General features: G+C 49.0%; 3 protein-coding genes across 4 annotated transcripts; 1 reads left to right on the top strand and 2 right to left on the bottom strand.

Annotated features, from left to right (window-relative positions):
- Positions 1-5,149: 5,149 nt before the first annotated feature.
- On the bottom strand, positions 5,150-13,388 carry gabra6a (gamma-aminobutyric acid type A receptor subunit alpha6a). 2 transcript variants are annotated; one of them, XM_060063245.1, is made up of 10 exons: positions 13,253-13,388; positions 12,692-12,789; positions 12,464-12,531; positions 11,794-12,014; positions 11,331-11,413; positions 11,079-11,222; positions 10,121-10,273; positions 9,558-9,802; positions 7,572-7,807; positions 5,150-6,327 (listed from the first exon to the last, which is right to left on the bottom strand). In XM_060063245.1, the coding sequence occupies exons 3-10, from the start codon at positions 12,464-12,466 to the stop codon at positions 6,303-6,305; spliced, it is 1,110 nt and encodes a 369-aa protein (XP_059919228.1). In that variant the 5' UTR covers positions 12,467-12,531; positions 12,692-12,789; positions 13,253-13,388; the 3' UTR covers positions 5,150-6,302. The 2 variants fall into 2 exon arrangements, with proteins under 2 accessions (XP_059919228.1, XP_059919227.1); XM_060063244.1 differs by lacking the exon at positions 13,253-13,388 and adding an exon at positions 12,881-13,209 and having other exon boundaries at positions 5,154-6,327.
- A 178-nt stretch (positions 13,389-13,566) lies between these two features.
- On the top strand, positions 13,567-16,105 carry nudcd2 (NudC domain containing 2). The gene is made up of 4 exons (XM_060063257.1): positions 13,567-13,755; positions 14,417-14,465; positions 14,557-14,708; positions 15,148-16,105. The coding sequence occupies exons 1-4, from the start codon at positions 13,567-13,569 to the stop codon at positions 15,229-15,231; spliced, it is 474 nt and encodes a 157-aa protein (XP_059919240.1). The 3' UTR covers positions 15,232-16,105.
- ccng1 (cyclin G1) lies at positions 15,470-20,815 on the bottom strand. The gene is made up of 6 exons (XM_060063255.1): positions 20,627-20,815; positions 19,340-19,603; positions 18,883-19,136; positions 18,391-18,469; positions 17,851-17,961; positions 15,470-16,547 (listed from the first exon to the last, which is right to left on the bottom strand). Exons 2-6 carry the CDS (start codon positions 19,601-19,603, stop codon positions 16,356-16,358), a joined length of 900 nt encoding a protein of 299 aa, XP_059919238.1. The 5' UTR covers positions 20,627-20,815; the 3' UTR covers positions 15,470-16,355.
- Positions 20,816-21,888: the final 1,073 nt, after the last annotated feature.

The raw sequence follows: 21,888 nt of genomic DNA, 5'->3' as shown, positions 1-21,888 counted from the left end.
AAATTAGTGAGGAAAATACGCACACACGCACAAACCAACACACACCACACGTGTGCGCACACACACAAACATGTGCACGCACACCCACACACACAAACCAACACACACCATACGTGTGCGCACACACACAAACATGTGCACGCACACGCACGTACGCGCACACCCACACACACAAACCAACACACACCACACGTGCACACACACACACACACACACACATACACGCATGTGCACGTACATGCACACACAGGTGCACGCACACGCACACAAATGCACTTGCACGCACACACACATAGTGTGTAATATAAACGTACGTATAAATGTATTTTTTCCCATACATATATTAGCATACATAATATATGTTACCAAGTGTTGGATTAGAATTACAACTAAGTGGTTAATCGTGATGGAGACTGATGCCAAGTGTTTGTTAGGCAGGGGCAAAAATAGGTTGAGTGAGATAAAGAAAGAAAAAGAGAGACACCCCCCCGGCCCCCGCACGCGCACACACACACACACACACACACACACACACACACACACACACACACACACACACACACACACACACACACACACACACACACACACACACACACACACACACACACACACACACACACACACACACAAGGAATGAGAGTAAGCTACTGGCACAGAGACAAACAACCAGCAATACAATAGAGGGAAAGTCACAGAAACAGGGAGAAAAGGAGAGGGGAGGAGGAGGAGGAGGAGGAGGAGGAGGAGGAGGAGGGGTGTGAGAAAATGTTAGCTGCAGCTTGGTTCTCGGTCATGATGTCACATCTGTGCCACACTTTGCATTGACCCCCGGGGGGTCGGCCCCCCCGCCCCCCCCGCACCTCAGACCCCGAGACATTGTCCACAACAACAACAACAACAACAACAACAAAGTAACCGGCCATCCGTAGAGCCGGTGAAAAGCATGAGTGGGGATGACCTGCAGAGTTTTGTATTTACTGCCCAACGACAATGCTGGCATTTGCTCTTCCAAAGGCCTGTTCCCCCGCGGCCGAGGGGCTGACGTGAACTATAACACAACAGGCAACCATTCTGCAAACACACTACAGCAGCAGCAACACACGCCGGCATACACACACGCACACACACACACACACACATGCGCGCACGCACGCACGCACACCATTGCAAACAGTAACAAAAAAACAACAAACCAAAGAACGCATCGGGCACAACAGCTTGTGCCTCCATCTTGGCTAGTGCGTCTCGAGTCAGCACCAACCCATCGAAAAAAGATTGAAACAACCGTCCAATCGCGTCGGAGCTAAACGCAGCCTCCTCCTTCACCAGGGGCCTTTTCCTCATCTCCTCTAATGAGAGGAGCATTCAGCTGTCTCCCCCTCCCAGAGCCCACGTCTCATAGCAGGCCTTCCCCGTAACGAACACACTGCACACACGCCCCACTTCCCTGACTGCTGGCTGCCACTGCTTCCACCGTAAACAGGAGGGCCACCATCTTGAGGAACCCAGCATAGCTGCTTGCATGGATTCAGGAAAACCCACTCGTGTGTGTGTGTGTGTGTGTGTGTGTGTGTGTGTGTGTGTGTGTGTGTGTGTGTGTGTGTGTGTGTGTGTGTGTGTGTGGTGGCACCACACAGTGAGTGGCAGCTCTGTATTCCTCCCAGAGTCCCCATCGTCCCGGCCCAGGGTGCTCTGGTACAGACTGGAATAAAACGCAAAACCTTCCCAGCCCCTTAGCGCACTGTTAGAGAGACTCCAGCCACATCACACTCCTTACCTTGTCCTATCCCCCCCCCCCCCCCCCCCTTTCCTCTCCCTTTAGACAGACTGTCCTGATGAGAAAGATCAAAGCAGCAGTCCCCCCCCCCCCCGGGCTGTGTCACCGGCCTCACTGCGGGGGGGCCAGGAGCCACACAGCTCCCATATTGATTACGGAGCGTTCAATCCACCACGTCGACCGCACTTATCGCTTTATTGTTCCAAAGAGGGGGGGGGGGGGGGGATGAAGATGAGAAGAAGAGGAGTAGGGAGGGAGGGAGGGAGGAGTGATCCCCCCATGCTCCCTCCACCCCCCCCACCCCCCCAAGAAAAACCCTGGTGCTGGGAGGTGTTACGTAAGCAGCAGCAGCAGGGAGATTAGGCCTCTTTGCAGACGACACTGGATCTTCTTGGGACTCCTTGTTTTTTTGGGGGGGGGTTTCTTCCATGTATTTCAGGGTCTGCCTTCGTCGCTGGGCTGGGTTCCCTCCGACGGCCTCGGGGGCTGAGTGGCCTCAGAGCGACGGGGGGGGCTACCCGCCCCCCTCCCTGCTGTTGAGGCACAGCGCGTTGGCGCCCACGCAGACCAAGCAAAGTCACGTTTGCTGTTTGTTCATCCGGATGAGGACTTCGTCGCTCGACAGGAGGATTCCCCCTTTTTGGATGCAAGACGGGATGGGTGCTCCCTGAGCTCAGGGTTGGACAGTAAGGGTCCGAGTGATGGAATGGAGTCCGGAGGAGGAAGACGGTTCTCCCCCGGTTCTTCTCCGGTTCTCCGAGGCCCTGGGCTCCTCGGTTGCGGCTGCTGGCTGTCAGGTGGCCGCCGTGGAGCCGGGTGCGTTCCCTCTCCGGGCTCGGCTCACCTGGTCCGAGGCCGGTTCAGTGGCGCTCTGAACCGGCCTCGGCTCACCTGGTCCGAGGCCGGTTCAGTGGCGCTCTGAACCGGCCTCGGCTCACCTGGTCCGAGGCCGGTTCAGTGGCGCTCTGAACCGGCCTCGGCTCACCTGGTCCGAGGCCGGTTCAGTGGCGCTCTGAACCGGCCTCGGCTCACCTGGTCCGAGGCCGGTTCAGTGGCGCTCTGAACCGGCCTCGGCTCACCTGGTCCGAGGCCGGTTCAGTGGCGCTCTGAACCGGCCTCGGCTCACCTGGTCCGAGGCCGGTTCAGTGGCGCTCTGAACACGGCACACGGCGCCATGGTACGACCATCACAGACAGCCCCCGTGAGACAACGGGGAGACCAGTCAGACCCGGGACATCTCTCCAGCCATCGGTGGGATTAGGGTACGGGATTCGTATTTACCACATCTCTCACACCCGGCTCGGTTTAGTTGCCCTTTCACTTCTGCCATTGCTTAGCAACCACGTGAAATCTGCTTGTTTAAAAAAAGAAGAGACCCACTTGAAAAGAAACAGGACGTTCCGTCTCATAAAGTTGATCAAACAGCAGGGGGGAGCCGATCAATAGGGCATCTGGAGTGGGGTGAACTCTCTCCCTCCTCACCCACAGCTGCTGTGGATGACTTAGGATTCCGCTGGCTGCCTATGACCAGACATGTATTATTAACAAATGATTTACGTCATCACACACGATCTTCACCAGGCGGGAGATCGCTTTACGTAGACGACGATGCGCCATGCCGCGGGAGCCTTTCCCCCCCAAACGCGAGGACGAACAACAGTCCTTGCGAATTGACTGGCAAATGCGCTTTTTTCCCCGCCGGTACAATACACACGTAATTGCAGGCATGACATGACAACTGAAATGAAAGCACCGACGGCTGACACGGGGAAGGGAAAGGAAAAATGAATAAAAGGGAAGCCGTTCAAAACACACGCACCCTGGCGCTCTCGGGGCTCGTACCAGTGCGCCACTGAGCGTGTGTTTGGAATTCAAATGGAGCTCCGCTCACCAGAGCTGCACGCGCAGGGATGAGACGGAGCGTGCGGGCGACGGTGATGGTGAAGATGATGATGATGCTGATGATGAGGATGTGGTGGTGATGAGGAGGATGGTGATGAGGAGGATGATGATGATTGCGAGGTTTTCATTTGATATCACATTTCATATTTACATGATACATCAACTGTCACCCCCCCCCCCCCCCAAAAAAAACAACACATCGGGTTCGTGCTGTAGCCATGGGGGCTGGGGTCCCTCCGTATGAAAACGTTCAGGGGGGCTTCATACTTGGGCTGATTACAGTCATGTCATGCCTCATTTTCGACAGAAAGCAAGACACATAAAAACCACCATATAAAAACATGAAGATGCACCTACCATGTTGACTTCAGACACCATGTCGATACTAGAGATGTCTATATTCATTCCAACCGCCACGGGCGCACCTGTGTAAAAAAAAAAAAAAGCACCGATTAAATGCCCGGGCTGGTTAATGGTTCGAGTCCCGTGAAGATGTGTCTGGACTCATATAGGGCACTCCATGGCTGCTCGTCATGTACGCAGAGCAGCCTGATTGCGCAAGCCATTTTAAATAGCCTGGGCTGGGACTGAAGCCTATTCGTTATTAGCCCAAATAGGAGTGGATTTAGGAGATATCGAGTTGGTGTCACCGCCGAGGATGGTGATTAAACCCTTCAATGAATCAAAAATGCACATTCTTTGGAGCATCCTATGGGAGACGAGTCGTGCAAAGGATTGCGCTAGACGTTTTGCAGATCATTAAACATGTGTAGAGGATCTCACAGCGTCTTCACACCAAGACGTTCAGATCCACGGTTGCTGCTGCTTTACCTCCGAAATCCGGCCTCAACCGAATGTCGTACCCCTTCATCAGCCTGTCCACCGTGTCTTTCACCAGAGGCATGTTACTCGGGTCTTTGATATCCTTGATGCTGAGGAGAGAAGACGGTGTCAAATACCTGGCAAATACCACACACACTCCGCTGAAAAGAGAATGCAATGCTGCTGAGGCAAACCAACGCCATGCGAAACAAAACACGTTACCTTTGGCTGTGAATAAAAGTCCCGAGCAACGAAAAGATCAAAAATCCAAAGTGATTTTTCCTGATCCTCCCCATCGCAACAGTTTTGAGGTGGCTTCGGGAGGCGAGTGAGGGAAGCGCGCATCCAACTTACTCCAGACAGTGCATGGAGCCCAATGAGGGGCGCATGCGTGCATCTACCCCAGGATCAAAGACTGGAGACTGATGATGTGGATGAGCAGCTTCCATTGCAGAGAAAAAAATTAAAGGGCCAAGTGAATTTTCGAAGTGGAGAACAAACATCTTGCTCGGAAGAGGGGAAATAGCCAATAATGTAATTGCATTTTAACCTTGGGTTTCGTTTCCAATGCATTGCAGGGGCCAATTGATCCGAGACCAATCCAATCAAAACACAGCATGCAGTACAATGTTCAAATGAAGACGTGAGTTACTGTTGGGATATGTTTTATTTAAAGTCATGAAATATAGAAATTCAAGTTTTACAAATGATTTTTTTACAAAAAAAAAAAAAACGACAATTAAAAAAACACCACAAACAAACTGGGGAAACCATTTCCCTTTGGGCGAAAGGTTTCAAAACCCTTTTTACTGCTTTCCAAAGGCGGGCTCTGGAACTCCCCACCCGGGGTGGCGCAGGGTATGTGCAACATCATCCTCATCCCAGCGTTCCTTCTTCTCTCAGGTTGAGTACATATTTTAAAAGCCGCAAGGAGATGCGAGCCTTCTGTAAGTTGCCTTTGATCTCGCTGTAGTGGGAGCTGTGTCTCTGTAGAGGGCAGGCTTCTGAAAGCATTGGTTCACTGTTGCGTCACCAGCAGTGCCAGCCATCATAGATTATATCATCCACCTCCTTTTTTGAGGTTTTTCTAGGCTTGCGCTTGAGTTTAGTCACATGTATACGTTTCTGTGTGCGTGCGTGCATGTGTGCGTGCGTGTGTGTGTTTGTGTGTACGAGTGTGTGCGAGTGTGTGTGTGTGCGTTGGCCACCCTACCCATGGTGAGACGGCCTCTTTAGGTCTACTTCTAAAGTATATTATATATATATATATATATACGTATACATTTACACGCCAGGCATCAGCCTCTCATGGCGCTCAGCTTTCTAGTCGCTGATTGGACCACAAGCGGGCCGTGGTCACACTCTGTGGCGTGAACAGATACGAGATGTGGAAATAAATTACTTTCTGATTCATTTCCTCTGTTGGATGAGTGCAGAACAAATGCTAAGTGCTTGTTCAGAGTGGGAGAGAGGGAGAAGGGAGAGAGGGAGAGAGGGAGAGGGGGAGAGGGGGAGAGGGGGAGAGGGAGAGAGGGAAAAGGGAGAAGGGAGAGAGGGAGAGAGGGAGAGAGGGAGAGGGAAAAGGGAGAAGGGAGAGAGGGAGAAAGAGAAAAGGGGGAGAGGGAGAGAGGGAGAGAGGGAAGGAAAGAGGGAGAAAGACAGAAAGTCACAGAGAGAGAAAAAGCGAGAGCGATGGAGAGAAAGAGCGATGGAGAGAAAGAGCGATGGAGAGAAAGAGCGATGGCGATGGAACAGACGCCGTCCCTCCACCGTCACATGCCCATGGGGTGCTCTTCGTCTAAGAGGACGGTGAATTCATGTCTCTGCAAGAGAACACAATACAGCAGAGCATAAGTAACATGTGAGCAGAGATCGAAGCCAAGAGTGAGGGTTCAGTTCCTCTCTCTCTCTCCGCCCGGAGACGTCCTGCTCACAGAGCGGGGAACGCCGAGCGCTGTGGTGGCTGCGCTCCTCCCAGGGCAGGCGGGAATAACGTAGGAACGGGGAGAGAGCATCGGGATCCCCGTGCAGCGGCGCTCCGGCCTCCATCTTGTCTCCCTCTCTGTCTCGTTACTCCGCACAACACCATCAACACAACACCATCAACACAACACTATCAACACAACACGAGCCCAACCCCGACAGGAACATGATGGGAGATCTGCACACCCCGTGTGTTATGTAACAGATCTCTCCCTCTCTTCTCTCTCCTGCTTTCATGTGTGTGTGTCTCTCTCTCCCTCTCTCTCTACCGCTCTCTCTTTCTCTTTCGTTCTCTCTCGCTTCCATTCTCTCCCTCTTTCTCCCTACCTCCCTCTCTCTCTCTCTCTCTCTCTCTCTCTCTCCCTCTCTCCCTCTCTCCCTCTCCCTCGTAGCTTTGTGCTCTGTAAGTGGCTCAGCTATCAGAAGGAGATTGAACGCTTGTGTTTTCTGTGGCTCCTGTTCAACATAACCAGCGGTGGGGTTCCTGGGCTCCTCTCTCCCCCCGTGTGGAGGGCTGGAGTCCTCACGCTCTGCTGTCTAGCTCCTCCAGCCCTCGGGTCAACCTAACCGAAGAGGAGAGCGCTTTATTGCTGTTCCTTTATCGGAATGAAGCCCTGGTCCCCCCACTCCTCCGTGGCCGATCTATGACGTTTACCGCCAACGCGCCGCCTGCAACGCAGCTACAACAACACCTCACATCGTTCGCTCCTGGGGGTGTTGCAACATTTGCTATGCATTCTTAAAAAGCTTTCTCTGCATTCTGTGTTCCCTTATCTAGACGGCGGTAAAACCTTAATAGGTAAAGGGTTGAACGACACAAAGACGGCGTCTTTTACGGCCATCGAATTCTTCGAGCACTCGCTGTCTGAGTGAGTGTCTTTTACGAGCACAACTGTATTTCTGGCGTCTGACTCCCTGCGTGGAAAGTTCCCAATGTGCCCACTAGTGGGCGTCCTTGAGAGAGACGCGGTCAGCCCCTAACCTTCACCACGTGCCGCTGAATCCTCTGTGAGCGACTTGGGATGAAACACGCCTGCTGAACCCCCCAAAGGTCTGGACCGTGGCAGCACACAGAAGGCCTCACCTGGGCTTCTCCATGGTGTCCTTGGACAGGTACATGGACCAGTAGACGATGTTGAACAGGGCGAAGGTGAGGGGGAAGAGGACGCGGGAGTACTGGTCGATGGGGCTGGTCCCGGCCAGCTGGGGGTTGGCCGGCACTGCGGAGCCCTGCTGGAGGAAGATGGGCACGGTGTTCCCCTCACTGGGGGCCATGGAGTGGTTCCTCCTCTTCAGGGTCCCCCGGGGGAAGCCGTCCGGCTGGGGGGGGGGGTTAGTAATTTAAGGGTATTCATAAAAACGTAATGTATTCTCTGTGTTTTGGTCCCCCTGCAAACTACGCTCTTGAGATCCGTCGGAACCTTTCTGTGCGTTCGTAGTGATCTGTGAGCCGGAGAGTTTTTTGCAACATGTACGCGTATGTGTGTACGTGTGCGTGTGTGTGTGATTGCATGAGGGTTGCGGTTCTGGCGTGGTGCCGTTGGAGAAGGCCCTGACACAGCAGTGCAGAGTTCTGTTAGCACAGGGGGCGACGGCGACGGACTCAGGAACACGAGGGCGCGGCTCGCGCCGTAGAACTGACAGCAAGAAAATAAACTCCCTGTTCAATTAACCGTTCAACTACAGGCTCCGTCTCGCTAATTACTGCCCCACGGTGAGTACTGACAGCATCTCTGTACATCAGGGGGGACGTCTACACCCCGCTGCACTCTGACACAATGTGTACGACCACCCAGGCCTGGTGGGACCCCCGGGAACAAGGTGAGGGCTGGCCAGCAGGTAGCGGAGTCCTTATGAAAAGTGTGGAGATGTGATGGCATGGAGCGCTGTGCTGTTGAGTGCCGTGTTCACACCAGGGCTATTTATAAAGCTTTGGAGCGGTGAGAGCTCGCGTGAGGCAGATCCCAGTCTGACACCATCACAGCGCCGTGCGGGATTAGCATAAAAAAGAAAACCGTCATCTGTGAAGACCACACTGAAGACTTCTTATCATGGGAGCGGGATGTACTTAAATAGAAATAGTACTTAAATAGAAATAGAGACGCTATGTATGGATGTGTGGAAGGGAACTTTGCTATTTGATTAGTTCAATTGGATATCTGACATTTTGAAAAAACTGATTTACCCGTCCCACCAAATAAAATCAACGAAAAACTAAGGGTGTGGTCCTGAAACTTGTTAGTTCACTTTCTTAACCTCTAATTTCCAAATGCAATAACATGTTGGCGCATCACATTCTGCAAAGATTCAAAAGGGGCCTTCTGACACCACCTCCACCGTTTTGTATCCCCACATGAATTCTGAAGTGTTTTTGATACCCTCACCAAAATATGCTCATCATGAGGTGATGAGGTCTACTCACCAAGATACCAAAAAGGGAGGGCTACCGAAGAGGCTGTTTCTTACTGTATCAACGGCATCTGCAGCATCCACAGCACCAAAAACAACTACATCACCTACATCTCCTACAACATCATCACCTACATCTTCAACATCCTCTACATCTCCGACATCACCCACATCCCCCACATCCTCTACATTCTCTACTTCACCCACATCATCTACATCCCCCACATCCCCCACATCCTCCACATCACCCACATCCTCTACATCCTCCACATCACCCACATCCTCTACATCCTCCACATCACCCACATCCCCCACATCCTCTACATTCTCTACTTCACCCACATCACCCACATCACCCACATCCTCCACATCACCCACATCACCCACATCCTCCACATCCTCTACATCACCCACATCACCCACATCCCCCACATCATCCACATCACCCACATCCTCTACATTCTCTACATCACCCACATCCCCCACATCCTCTACATCACCCACATCATTCTACATCACCTACATCACCCACATCTCCTACCTCTCCCTCATCTCCTACATCACCCACATCCCCCACATCCTCTACATCCTCTACATCCCCCACATCCCCCACATCCCCCACATCCCCCACATCCTCTCCAGTTCTACGCCGGCCGCTCACCAAAGCCTCGTCCTCGTCCTCCTCGGCGATCATCTCCATCTCGTGCAGCTTGGCCTTCTGCTTCTTCAGACGGTGCGCCTGCAGCGTGGCGAAGTAGTTGACCGCCGCAAACTCGATGAGCGCGGACGCCACGAAGGCGAAGCACACGGCGATGAACCAGTCCATGGCGGTGGCGTAGGCCACCTTGGGCAGCGACTGGCGGGCGCTGATGCTCAGCGTTGTCATGGTGAGGACGGTGGTGATGCCTGGAGGTTTCAGGGGGGGTCAGGGGACCAGCATGAGCCGACACAGAGCCCAGCACATGTACACATGGATAGAGACACAGAGATGTGTTCATGTTTTGTTTTGTAAATGACTACTACTAATAATAATACGAAATAGAAAAAATATTCATGTTTTGTAAATTAATAAAAATAATAATAAATAAAAAATGATTCTTTGAATTTATGTGTGTGCATAATTAAATAAAAGTGTAGCAAACAACTGTGGCCGGTTCAGAAGGAGGAGACCAGGGGAGGTACGTATGTGACAGGACAGCCGAGGGGAGGGGTCTGTTGGGGTACCAGCGACGGTGCGGGCTGGAACAGACTCCTTGTTGATCCAGAAGGACACCTGCGACAGCACCACCACCATGATGAGGGGGATGTAGGTCTGGATCAGGTAGTAGCCCAGCTTCCTCTGGAGGAGGAAGTGGACGACCATCACCGAGTAGTGACCTGAGAGACAAACAGCGTGGCTCAGCCGGAGAGGAAGAGACAGACAGTGGACAGAGAGGGAGAGACAGAGAGAGAGGGAGGGAGGGAGGAGAGAGAGGGAGGAAGGGGGAGAGAGAGAGAGAGAGAGAGAGAGAGAGAGAGAGAGAGAGAGAGAGAGAGAGAGAGAGAGAGAGAGAGAGAGAGAGAGAGAGAGAGAGAGAGAGAGAGACAACACAACACACAACATGTGCCCTTGACTGCCCTTGAAGCGCAGTGGCTGCTGGCAGATGTACAGTTGCCCTGCTGCCAGGAGGGGGAACAGCCCGCTGACATGAGGCAGTACATCTAAAACAAAGGAGGGATGAGGGGAGGGGGGGAGGGGGGAGGGGGGAGAGCCGAAGGAGAGGGAGGCTGCGTAAGAGACCCTGTGAAATGGTGGGATGGAGGAGGAGGAGGAGGATGAGCAGGATCAGGAGCAGGGACGGGACGCTGCAGAGGAGAGAGAGGGCATGCAATGTCACCGTGTCAAAACACATGCGCGCAGACTTTCACCCGAGCCAAACACATGTGCCTTCACATGTGTGCTCTCTCTCTCTCTCTCTCTCTCAGATAGAGCTAGATCGGCCCACAACGGGGAATACCTTTGTTTCTGTTCTGAAAAAAGGGACAAACCCCCCAAGAAAACAATGACACATCACATTCTCCATCCCCCAAACAAATATATCTTGAGGACATTGAGGTGTAAGACCACCTCAACCTGTTGCTTTAGAACGAGGGAGACACGTGTGTGTAGTGAGGACCTACAGGTCACCGCAGCGGGACTCACCGGTGTTGGACTTGAAGATAGTGCTGGACAGCGACTGGCCCACCAGGTCGTACTGCAGCAGGCTCATGGACTCCTTGGGACAGTCCACTGAGTCGATGGGGCCCTTCCTCCAGGTGAACACGATCTCACGGTTGGTGTAGGCATCTAAAGAGGCGAGGGGCAGGACTGTTGAGCAGCGCATTCTCCCTGCTGGTCATACACGTGTGTTGCACTTTCGTGAGGCAGCACCTCAGGATGAATGGGAACACTCACAGCTCCCGAACCGGAGAGGACAGGTGTGGCCGTCCATTGGGAAGTCCATGAGCTGCATCGGACAGTCTCCGATGACAGTCAGCCTGAGACATTCCAAATGAGGTCTAGGTTATACATGTCAGAGTAATGGGGGTTGAATCAAGCCGAATTAGCCGTTTGTAACTCATCCTACAAGCACATGTAAATATTGATACCACCGCTTCCCCCCACCCCAAAAAAACCAACACACTAGATATACCTAATCCTATACTTCACACAGAAACACACACAATTGCACACACAGAAACCGACACACACACACACTATTGAGATGTACCTATCCTATATTTCTCGCGCGCACGCGCGCACACACACACACACACACACACACACACACACACACACACACACACACACACACACACACACACACACACACACACACACACACACACACGCGCGCACACGCACGCATCCGGCTCACTTCATGGTGTAGAGCACAGTTCCATTCTGCATGATGCGGAACATTTTATTAGGGGTTGTCATGTTGTGGGCCAGGGATTTCTTGGAGTTGCGGAAGAAAGTGTCTGGGGTCCAAATCTTGTCCACCATTCGGTTGTTAAGACGCAGGATTTCGGTTGGCCCTTCGAACTTCAGCCTCTCGTCCACCCACATTTGCCGGAAGAACATGTCCATGGTGAAATCCTGTAGTCAGGAAACAGTGGTGGTGTTCGTTATTCCCTTGAATGTCCCTCATTTATCCTCCGTGGTTAATTAATTAATCAATCAAATAAATTATTCTACATTTTATCTTGTGGTGTACATGTTTGTTACTACCATGTCTAGATTAACTCTGAAACAGCACACCCCTATAAGTGAGTTTGACAGTTCAACTGCCATCCGATTACAGCAGAAAGTCTAACATTGGACGGCGGGGGTGGTGGTGGTAGAAGCAATTCACGACGGGAAGTCTTTCATAAAATCATTCAGCAATCCTGCTTCGTGATGCCTTATTGATCTGCAGGCCGGCGAGATAGCCGTTATGAGGATGGTCAAACACATTAAAATTCATTAGGTAGTAAGCCCTGAAGCTCATCACTTCCCACCGTCTACAGGCCCACATGTGTCCAGATGACAGCAGAAAGACACGTTACCATCTCAACATCTGAAACCGGTCCGAAGCTGGTGACGAAGAAGTCCGTCTTCACCTCAGTTATCCCTCCTGTTAAGAGTTCAGGGTTCACACTCGCAGCAAGACGCAACATTGCCCTACACAACATTTTTTGTCAACTGGATTTATTTCAATGTTTAGGCAATGTATTTATGAAATTCAGCCTCAAACCATAAGAAAATGATCAAACAGATATACGAAGGGTATTTACCGCCAGAGCCGGGACGCAGTCTGTTGTCGTAGCCGTCCAGCAGTCGGTCCAGGATTGCAGTGATGTTGGCTGAATGGCTTCCATGGACATGACCTGTACTGATATGAGACAAACGTGCTATCATCTAGTTTAACAGGTAGGCATAGTTGGACTCAAGTAGACCTATGTTTAGAAATGAAAATGACTTACTTTGCCCACCAAATGAAAGTAAGCAGAATGAACAAAGTCATTCTGAAACTTGTTAGTTAACTTTCTTAACCTCTCTATTAAAACAAACACGAGGAAAGTGGAAAACGTAAACAGCTGACTATGTGTGTGTCTGCAAACGGAATGACTTTAAAGAGACGGAAAGACCTGTCCTAATCCAATTAAAGGATCACTAAATCCACTCCTTTTTTAGACAGTGAGAACCATTTCACACTCCAAACTACATTCACCCACCAGATAAACACCAAAGCTATATTATCGAGACAATTAAGTGAGTACAACTGCCCCAATCTTTAACGTTTTAAAGATTTAAGCTAAACAAAGTGTGTTTATGGAGTGCAGAAGTCAACTCACCACTATATTTTTTCCCCAGCAGGGGGCGCTGGAGGGCTGCCGCCTTAAGGACACCCGGAACCGACCTGGACGAAGAAGAGCCAGAGCAGCATGAGTCCGATAATAAACCCCAATCTAGATGAGAAGGCTCTTCTACTCTATTACATCATGCTGCGTCTCCACAGCATAACCACTTCTGAATAGATGTGTCATTTCTACTTATCTTTTAATGACCAATCCGGGACTTAAGTTAGGTCATATCCTGTGAGGTTTTAGTGAACTATTAAGTTAGCTTTTGGGGGTCTGGCAGAGACGATCGGAGGCTGAGCATCAGCATGTCGGTGCACTTCGAGGAGAGGAGTGGCGTTGTCCCCTGCCCTACCTCCTGGGGGTCGTGGTACCAGACCATGGAAGAGGTTTTCATCGAAGTGAACGTCCCTCAGGGCACATCTGGGAAGGAGGTGAAATGCACTCTGGGCTCAAGACAAGTTGAACTGCATGTCAAAGGAAAGGAGATCTTCAAGGTAGGGTTTATGAAAGATGCACACGTCGTTTGTTTCTGGTCTGGATTGTATTCATACATTTTAAAATAGGCAGTGTTTCAAAGCACAGACACACATGCAGCAGTATGGTTAGGTATCGCCACAGTGATCAAATTGCACAAGTTGGACCAAGTGTTACTCTAATTTCAAATGATGACTCGAAGTTGCGAAATCATCACTCAAGTAAGCCAAAATAACGTCTCTGGAAATGATCGCACCTCATTGTGACCCGGAAGTCCTGGCATGGGTCATGAGGTCATTTATTATCGTTACTCAATATTGTAGGCCGAGCTGTTGACAAGATAATGCAAGATGGAGTGGGTAATTATGACTGAATTTCCGATCCAAAACAATAATAACATGCTTGGCTGAGACCCTCTCAACATAATATGATCCGGCTTATTGACTCTTTATTCGTAGACTGAAAAAAACACATCTACAAAGTAAACTAATAACTGCTTCATACTGTTCCTTTATGGTCAAGATTGAAAACGGGACCCTTCCATAATTAGTTTGTGGGTTACCAAAAAGGCAAAATTGTATATTGTGAAAATAATTGCAGTTGGACAAGCTAAATAACAGGAAATCCAGGGCAGTAAAGGGATTTTGGTAAAATAAAATCTTTGTTCTCTCTGACTCTAAGGGAAGGCTTTACGACAGCACCGTTTCTGATGAGTCGACATGGACATTGGGTAGGTGAAGTTCCGGCCTTCCTTCTCCATTGAACATCCTTTCACGGTGAGCCACTAGTCTTCCCTCATCACCCGACCTTTGCTCCAACAGAGGATAAGGTCCTGATTCGCATCGTCCTCATGAAGACAAACCGGGCGGCCGGGAACTGCTGGCTCTCCCTTTTAGAGGGGGAGTACTGCGCCGACGCATGGGTCCAGGATCAGATGCAGAGGAAGCTGACCCTGGAGAGGTTCCACAGAGAGGTCAGTGGGACTGATCCCAGGGAGACTATCCACACGTTTCCTGGGGTGGTTACTGGGGAAATGTGGGCCAAACATCCGGCCTACGACATGCCTCAGCTGTGTTTTTAGCTGATCAGCTGGAAGGCTGATCACATCACGGTATAGTTGCTCTGTCACTGAATAAAATGATGTCTGTGTAAACGGCTCGGGAACGTGTGCCGTTCGAGTCAGTTCCTACAACCAGACTAACTATTTGGTTGAAATCTGAATGATTGAATGACAGACGGCGATTGTTTACAATCTCGTAGTAACCGGTATTGAAACCCACAATACGCGCAAAGCATCACGCAGAGGCAGAAACTTGTGGATAGCGAGTCTTAGCACAGTTGGTACCAAAAGAACTCGTTGGGATTTCAGTAGTAACTTGATATCAAATGTAATTTATCTCCCGTTGCAACAGAACCCTGGATTTGACTTCAGCGGTGCAGAGATTTCTGGGAACTTTGCTGGCGGTGGACCCGACTTCTCCAGCTTGCAGAAGTAACCATGAAGGTGTCGAAGTTGTTTGATACAATTTGCAGGTGACGTGCTCCGTCAAGCAAAAACATGGACAATGATACCTGCATTTCCCATCTGGGATTAATATCGTCAACAGTCAGACGCTGCCTTTATATATGGGATGCATTTACAATGGGCAACTCATTGCCATTTAAATAAATACAGGAATTGTAAATAAATGGTAGGTTTGAGTAGGTAAATGAAATCAATACTGTACAACCAAATGCTTTTCAATACGTTTTTTTATTGAAAGGTCCAAGTACATGGGTCATCCAGATGAACTATTTTCAAGTGCGATAATCAAATGCCAAATCCAAAAGTTTTTCTCTCCATCTCTTCACAAATTAAAATCCATTCAAATAATGTCTAAAGTTTCATTTTGTTCCAAATTAATTACATCTGTAACCATTGATATAAGGATCATGTCTCATCTTATAGAGCAAGGCCATCGATAAGATGGCCGCCATACATGCTAGGATCATACCTAGCGTCACTTAGGGGAAACCCCATCGAGCTCAGTTTCAAAACAAAATTAAAAGTTTCATTCACCTTGGGTAGGAGTGTGCATTGAGGACAGCCGAGCAACCTAGGGTGGGAGTTAAGGGTTTTGGGCCTGATTTCTTGGTTTCGTTTTTTAGTTTCACAAAACCCTTCTCCCTCCTCTTCCACATGGTGGACTGAGGACCTAGGCGGTTCTATACTTTATTGCTTAAAAACCAGCAACCTGTTCCCGAGAATAACCAAGTATCTCAGCACAGATTCAAACGATAACATACTGTACACTTGTGGAAGCGTTTCAAATCCGCCAAAGAAAAACCTCACTAGATGGTAATGAATGAGTTTCACATCAAGTCGTACTGCGTTGCTTCACAAAAACAGACAGAGTTTCCCTTAAAGAACTGCATCATCAATAATGAAGTTCTGTAAGGGAAAGCGGGACGGTGGGCGACCATGTCACAGGTAATATTTCAACCATTTTCTCTAGTTAGTCTAATTAGGAGGTCGCCCACCGCGGCGTCCCGAGGCCTTAGCATACGGTCTCGGTCGCCCACCGTGGCGTCCGAGGCCTTAGCATACGGTCTCGGTCGCCCACCGCGGCGTCCCGAGGCCTTAGCATACGGTTTCGGGGATGGTGGGGAGATGAGCGATCTTGTAGTAGCTGGGCTTCAGCTGCCGCTGCGTTCTCCCGGAGATGATCCACCGCAGCCTCTGGCTGTTGGGCTTGGAGCACTTGGTGGTGGCGTACTCAGCTAGGCACTTCCCCGCCAGCTCCCTCACACAAACCAGGTCGCCATCTCTGATCTGCAGGAGGAGAGCCCATCAAAACACGTACTCCACAGGGGTGGGAGACACAGGGTAGGAATGCGCGATATAAACGATAAAAAATGGCCTACGATAGAGATTTTAGTTATATTGCTCTATGGCGATAATGTATGTTTGACGCGATCTATCCATGACTCGCAAAATATAAAGAGCCACGAGCTGCAACCGTCTGCAACGCATCGTCCGCGACCCGCGAAATTTAAAGAGCCATGAGAGCTCTGCAACCGGCTTCAAGCATCATCGTCATCTAAGTAAATATGGCTGAAAGCGAAACGGAGGAGCTGGTGATTGCACTCATTTCATGTTCATTCCAAAATGATATGCGTTCATTTTGCACTTGTTGTATGATTTAATAGCAAGTATCTGTGCACACACTAAAATAGCCATGCCTAATACTGGACGTATTTCCCTAATTCACAGTATCCGTTTCTTTATTAACAAGACACCACCAGTTTTAATTTCATTAAGAGAAGTATACGTCATTACACAGAAGATTTCTTTCTTTTTTAAAGTCTCTGCAGCTACAACATTATGTTGTATGATTACAGTTTTGCACAATAAATGTTCTCAAAACGACATACTAAGTTTCTTTCTTCTTTTGTTTTGTACATTTAGCAGTTTGGCTTTCCTTAGAGTCTATGTAACCTGTTCTGAAATGGTTCCATTATGATTTATATATCGTGATATATATCGTTATCGCAATAGGTTGCAATGTATATCGCAATATGGATTTTAGGCCATATCGCCCATCCCTATCACAGGGTACCTCACGATAAGCAATACATGGCCCACCATACCGATAATCAATATATATTTAGACAATCCTATAACTATGAATACAAAATGATTTTAAAAGACAAGTGCTGGATTTCTGTCTTAAGTCATCTGTTTCGAGTGCCTTTTTATTAATTACAATATCGATAATTGGCGCCATGGTGTAGATTCTGATATTGCACGAAGAATGGTGACGCTATAGCGCAGTATTGATATTTTGTCCCATCCCAAATAATTTAAGAAACAAAGTCGATAACACCATCGGCAGCATATTAATGCTTAAAAATGTTGCTCACGTTTCACATCCTGATCCCAGTAGACGTTAAGCTCCCCTAATGCTCAGCTTAGTTTTCTTCTGCATCATTCGTGATCAACAATGAAGCCCTTGTTCCAGTAAGGAGCGATACAATGGTCCGTGGCTCCAACAGAGCGGAGAGACGCGGAGCGTGTAAACAACTCTGGGACACGACCCGCTGGCCGAGGGTAAAGTGATACCGTGTTTACTCACATTCAGTTGTTGCTGCAGACCCTGCAGAGCCTCGCCTATGGCCTCCACATGTTGTTGATCGTGTTGCTCTTCAGCCTCTAGACGCAACAGGGCCAGAGCCAGCAGAGACGGCTAAAGAAAGGATTCAAAGACGGTTTTAGTCCACATTCGATGCAACCATGTCGTTTAAGAAACACAAGAGTTTAACAGATGCCCACATATTTTCGATTTGGACTCAACCAGAATTATATCAATACAGATACTTATTTATGAAACATATATTTCCTGGAGTTTCACAATGATTGGAGCGAAACCATCAGATGGTATTCACTGTGCATTTGCATATTGAGGGAGGAAGCCAAATGGCAGACTCACAAGTGCTCACTGCAGAGTCATGCTGAGGCCTATTCTAATACCAGGTGTGATAAACCCTATCTGACTTTATGGAGCAGGTTTACAGTTCTGAACAACCGGGTTTGTCAAATGATGCTGCCATATTCCATGTCCAACAATCTGACATTTTGAATACAAGAAACGATAGGGAAAATAAGGCTACCGTACCTTTATTTTAGAGAAGACAAAGGAGCAGTGACAGGCTTTGAGCTGGGCCTCCAGTCGGTCCAGGCTGAGGATCTTCCTGCTGTTAAACAACATCCATTTGGTCAGTTAACACATCAGGAAAGAAATAACTCAAGTGGAGAGGCATAGCTAACCTATTGTGCATTTTGTGCTGAACCACCAAATTGGGGCCTTTGGTCACAAAATGATCAAATGCTATGAAATGTTGAGCTATGCCACCCTACTACTAGGACGTTTTAAATAATACCACATTAAGTGACATTTAGCAGACACTTTAATCCAAAGCGACTTACAATAAGTACATTAGTAAGAAGAAAAACAAAACATCGCCGTCAGTACAGTAAGGCTGTTCATAGGAACAAGTGCTTAAGCATTAACAGTTGCTAGGTTAACCCATTCCCCGTATACAACGAAGATAGTACAAGTGCTACAATTGTACGTGGCTGAGGCTCCGCTCCTCGAGAGCGCCCTTACCCGTCCGTGCTGAGCTGTGATTGGACCTGGCCGTGGAGGAGGCGGAGGAAGTGCAGGGACGTGGGCGCCTTGACCTTCCAGTACAGCTTCTCCATGATGATCCTCTCCATGCGCATCATGTCCGACACTGTGAAGCGGTTCTGCGTGATGCGGATCAGGTCGTTGGGCAGCGGCACGTTCCTCTCCTCCTCCGAGGACTTGACGGCGATGTAGAAGCAGCAGAGTCCAACACAGGACAGGTGCTTGGGCTGGATCTGAGACCGGGGACAAGGACGACATCGTAAGAACTCCAACCGTGACGATTTCAAAGCACAGCTGAAATTCTCTGAAGTGAGACAGTAAAAATGCTTGATTTGTGTAGAGTCAGGTGTCCTGATCTCAAATACATCAGCTACTGTCAGAACTTATGGAGCACAGTGACGGCGTGCGTTATTACAGCGTGGCGAGGGTCCTTTACCTTCATGATCGATAGGAAGCGATCCAGCAGGCTGACGGCCAGGGAGAAGGTCTCCGAGCAGAACCCAAAGAACCGGGTCAGGGAGAGGAGGTCCTTCACTTCAAACTCCCGTAGTCGGGCGGTCATCCTGAGACCGTTGTCGCTGGCCCCTTCCATGAGCCGCAGGCCGCTCAGCTTGGGCTGGTAGCGGGCCTCCTTGTCCAGCAGAGCCTTCAGCTGGACTGCAAAGGGCGCTGGCCCGGATCCTGTCACTGTGTCAATCATCTGACGAGACGGAAAGATCGAGAATGGGACGTGAATACAATTTAAATATTGAATTTATTGTAATATATTCACGTGTGTACTTTTGTGTAGCTCCCTTGCCCAAAGCGTTGAAGTGCCTACATCCTTGTTTAAAAGAGGATATATGTTGTAAATAATGACCCACACCAAAGAAAAGGAACAGTCATGTTGACGCTCCCAAATTTCCATGACGTTTGAGTAGGACAGGGGAATTGTAGATACAACCAATTCAATGTAAAAACATATCCGAGAAGTAAACCCTGAAAACACATAATATCATGCGAATATCATGTGATGGGACAAAATATGTAACACATCCCAAATATGTAACCCATCCCATAAGTCTCCGGGCCGCTGTCATCAGAACCGGACTGAACCGGCCTCGATAGGGGTGGAGACCAGTCTAGCCAAGCGATTTGATTCAGCTCCAGCGTTTACATAAAACCCCTAGTATCGAAAATGTCTATCCTTGACATTATATTAAAGTCAACCCTAACAGATAATGACGATTAGGTAGTGTTTCCGACGGTCAGGTCATGCGGGGCCGTGTCGGGCCTTCTGCGTCACGAACCGGGGTCTGGCGCTAGTCACGGACGGGGGCCTGGCAGTCAACATGTCGGGGCATGTCCCAACACTGGGGCCAGGCGGAGATCGGCTCTCATAACTCCTTTTACGGCTTCGTCACGGTCCCACGGCAGTAGCTCCGTGTACTAACTCATGCGTTTAACCTCGATCATTTTCAATGTAAAACTGAGATGTTAAAGGTATTCTAGGACTATAATAAGCTTAAGTAGACACTTTCGCCTTGTGTAATCGAACCAAAACGTAGTTGTGAAACACACCAGGCCAGCAGGTTGGTGATCAAAACATCCCAGACTTTGTAAGTCAATACAATAACTTAATTTACTCAGTACACACATGATAACTGTAGTAAGGATACGTTTATCATCTCCCGGTATAAATGTAGTAGTTACACCGGGAGAGGAAGGCGGAGGACCGGCTTACCTTTCTCAGTAGATGGTTGTTTGTTCGTGGATGAAAAAATATGTCGGTGGAAAATAAGATTCACGTAGAGGTGAAACTTAACAATAAAGCGTCAGTATATTATATCAATAAGAAGTCTTAAGCATGTATTTGACAGCGCCTTGCACACCCCCTACCCTTGGTGTATAAGGCAGTGGGGAAAAGGGGGCTCTTATCCAGTCGGGGCTACCTAAGACCAGCCCCGTGGCCGAGCACAAAGCCACCCGATTGGTTGGTTTTGCAAGACGACACCCGTTCTAGAGTATCATTGGCTTAGCGGGACGTTCAGCTATGCATGAGGCCCTTTTCAGATAGAGGCGGGCTCAAGTCGACGAAGTAGACCATTGGACGTGCTACGTTATCCATAGTGTCCGCCACTGGTTTAAACTGCCGTCGGTCTAGCCTAGTCACGACTCAGTGGTCAAGCTAGCCGTCAAACGCCGCTCGGTGGTCAGGCTAGCCGTCAATCGCCGCTCAGTGGTTAAGCAAGCCGTCCCTGCATTTGGAGTGCGCACGTATTCTATCATTTATTGTAAATGCATCAGGCCGTTTCAATGCATTTAGCTTAAAGGATAGAATACACGCGCAGATAGGGAGAGTGCAGCGAGTGACTTTCTACATTTGACTACGTCCGGTTTTCAAAATAAGGTGTTCACGTCGGTATATTATATACAGAACCTGCAGTGCTCAAACACACAAATTAAGCATTTTTACAGTGTCATTGTATCTGAAACGGGCGTTAAAAACACTTTCTGATAATGGCAGATATATTTGAGACCGGGACAACTTGAATATCATATTAGTTCATTTCGAATTAAAGTTCAATGTTGCACAGTAAAAACTGTAAAAATGCTGGATTTGTATGAAGTATACAGCCAGAGTGGCCTGATCTCAAATATATCAGCCACCGTCAGAGCTTGTGGTACTATACGTTTTCACAGCAAGTTTCTGACATATTCATTTTAATGTAATTATTATTGTCTTTAACTAAAAATTATCTAAAAAATTAAACAGTCAAAATTCTTGTTTGTGGGTAAGTGTACAGTCAGAGTTGCCCTGATCACAAATATATCAGCCAATATATCAGCCACTGTCAGAACGTATGGCGCAAGGTGCTTTGGCCCTTTCAATGCATTTATCATAAATTACAGAATACGCGCGCCCTCTAAATATAATGCCGGCTGGCTTGACCACGGACTGGCGAATTTGACCACAGCCAGGGTCCCGACTCCCACTGCTGTGTT

Source organism: Gadus macrocephalus, chromosome 10 (genome assembly GCF_031168955.1).
Source record: "Gadus macrocephalus chromosome 10, ASM3116895v1".
Lineage (NCBI taxonomy): Eukaryota > Metazoa > Chordata > Actinopteri > Gadiformes > Gadidae > Gadus > Gadus macrocephalus.
This window is presented reverse-complemented; position numbering and strand designations above follow the sequence as displayed.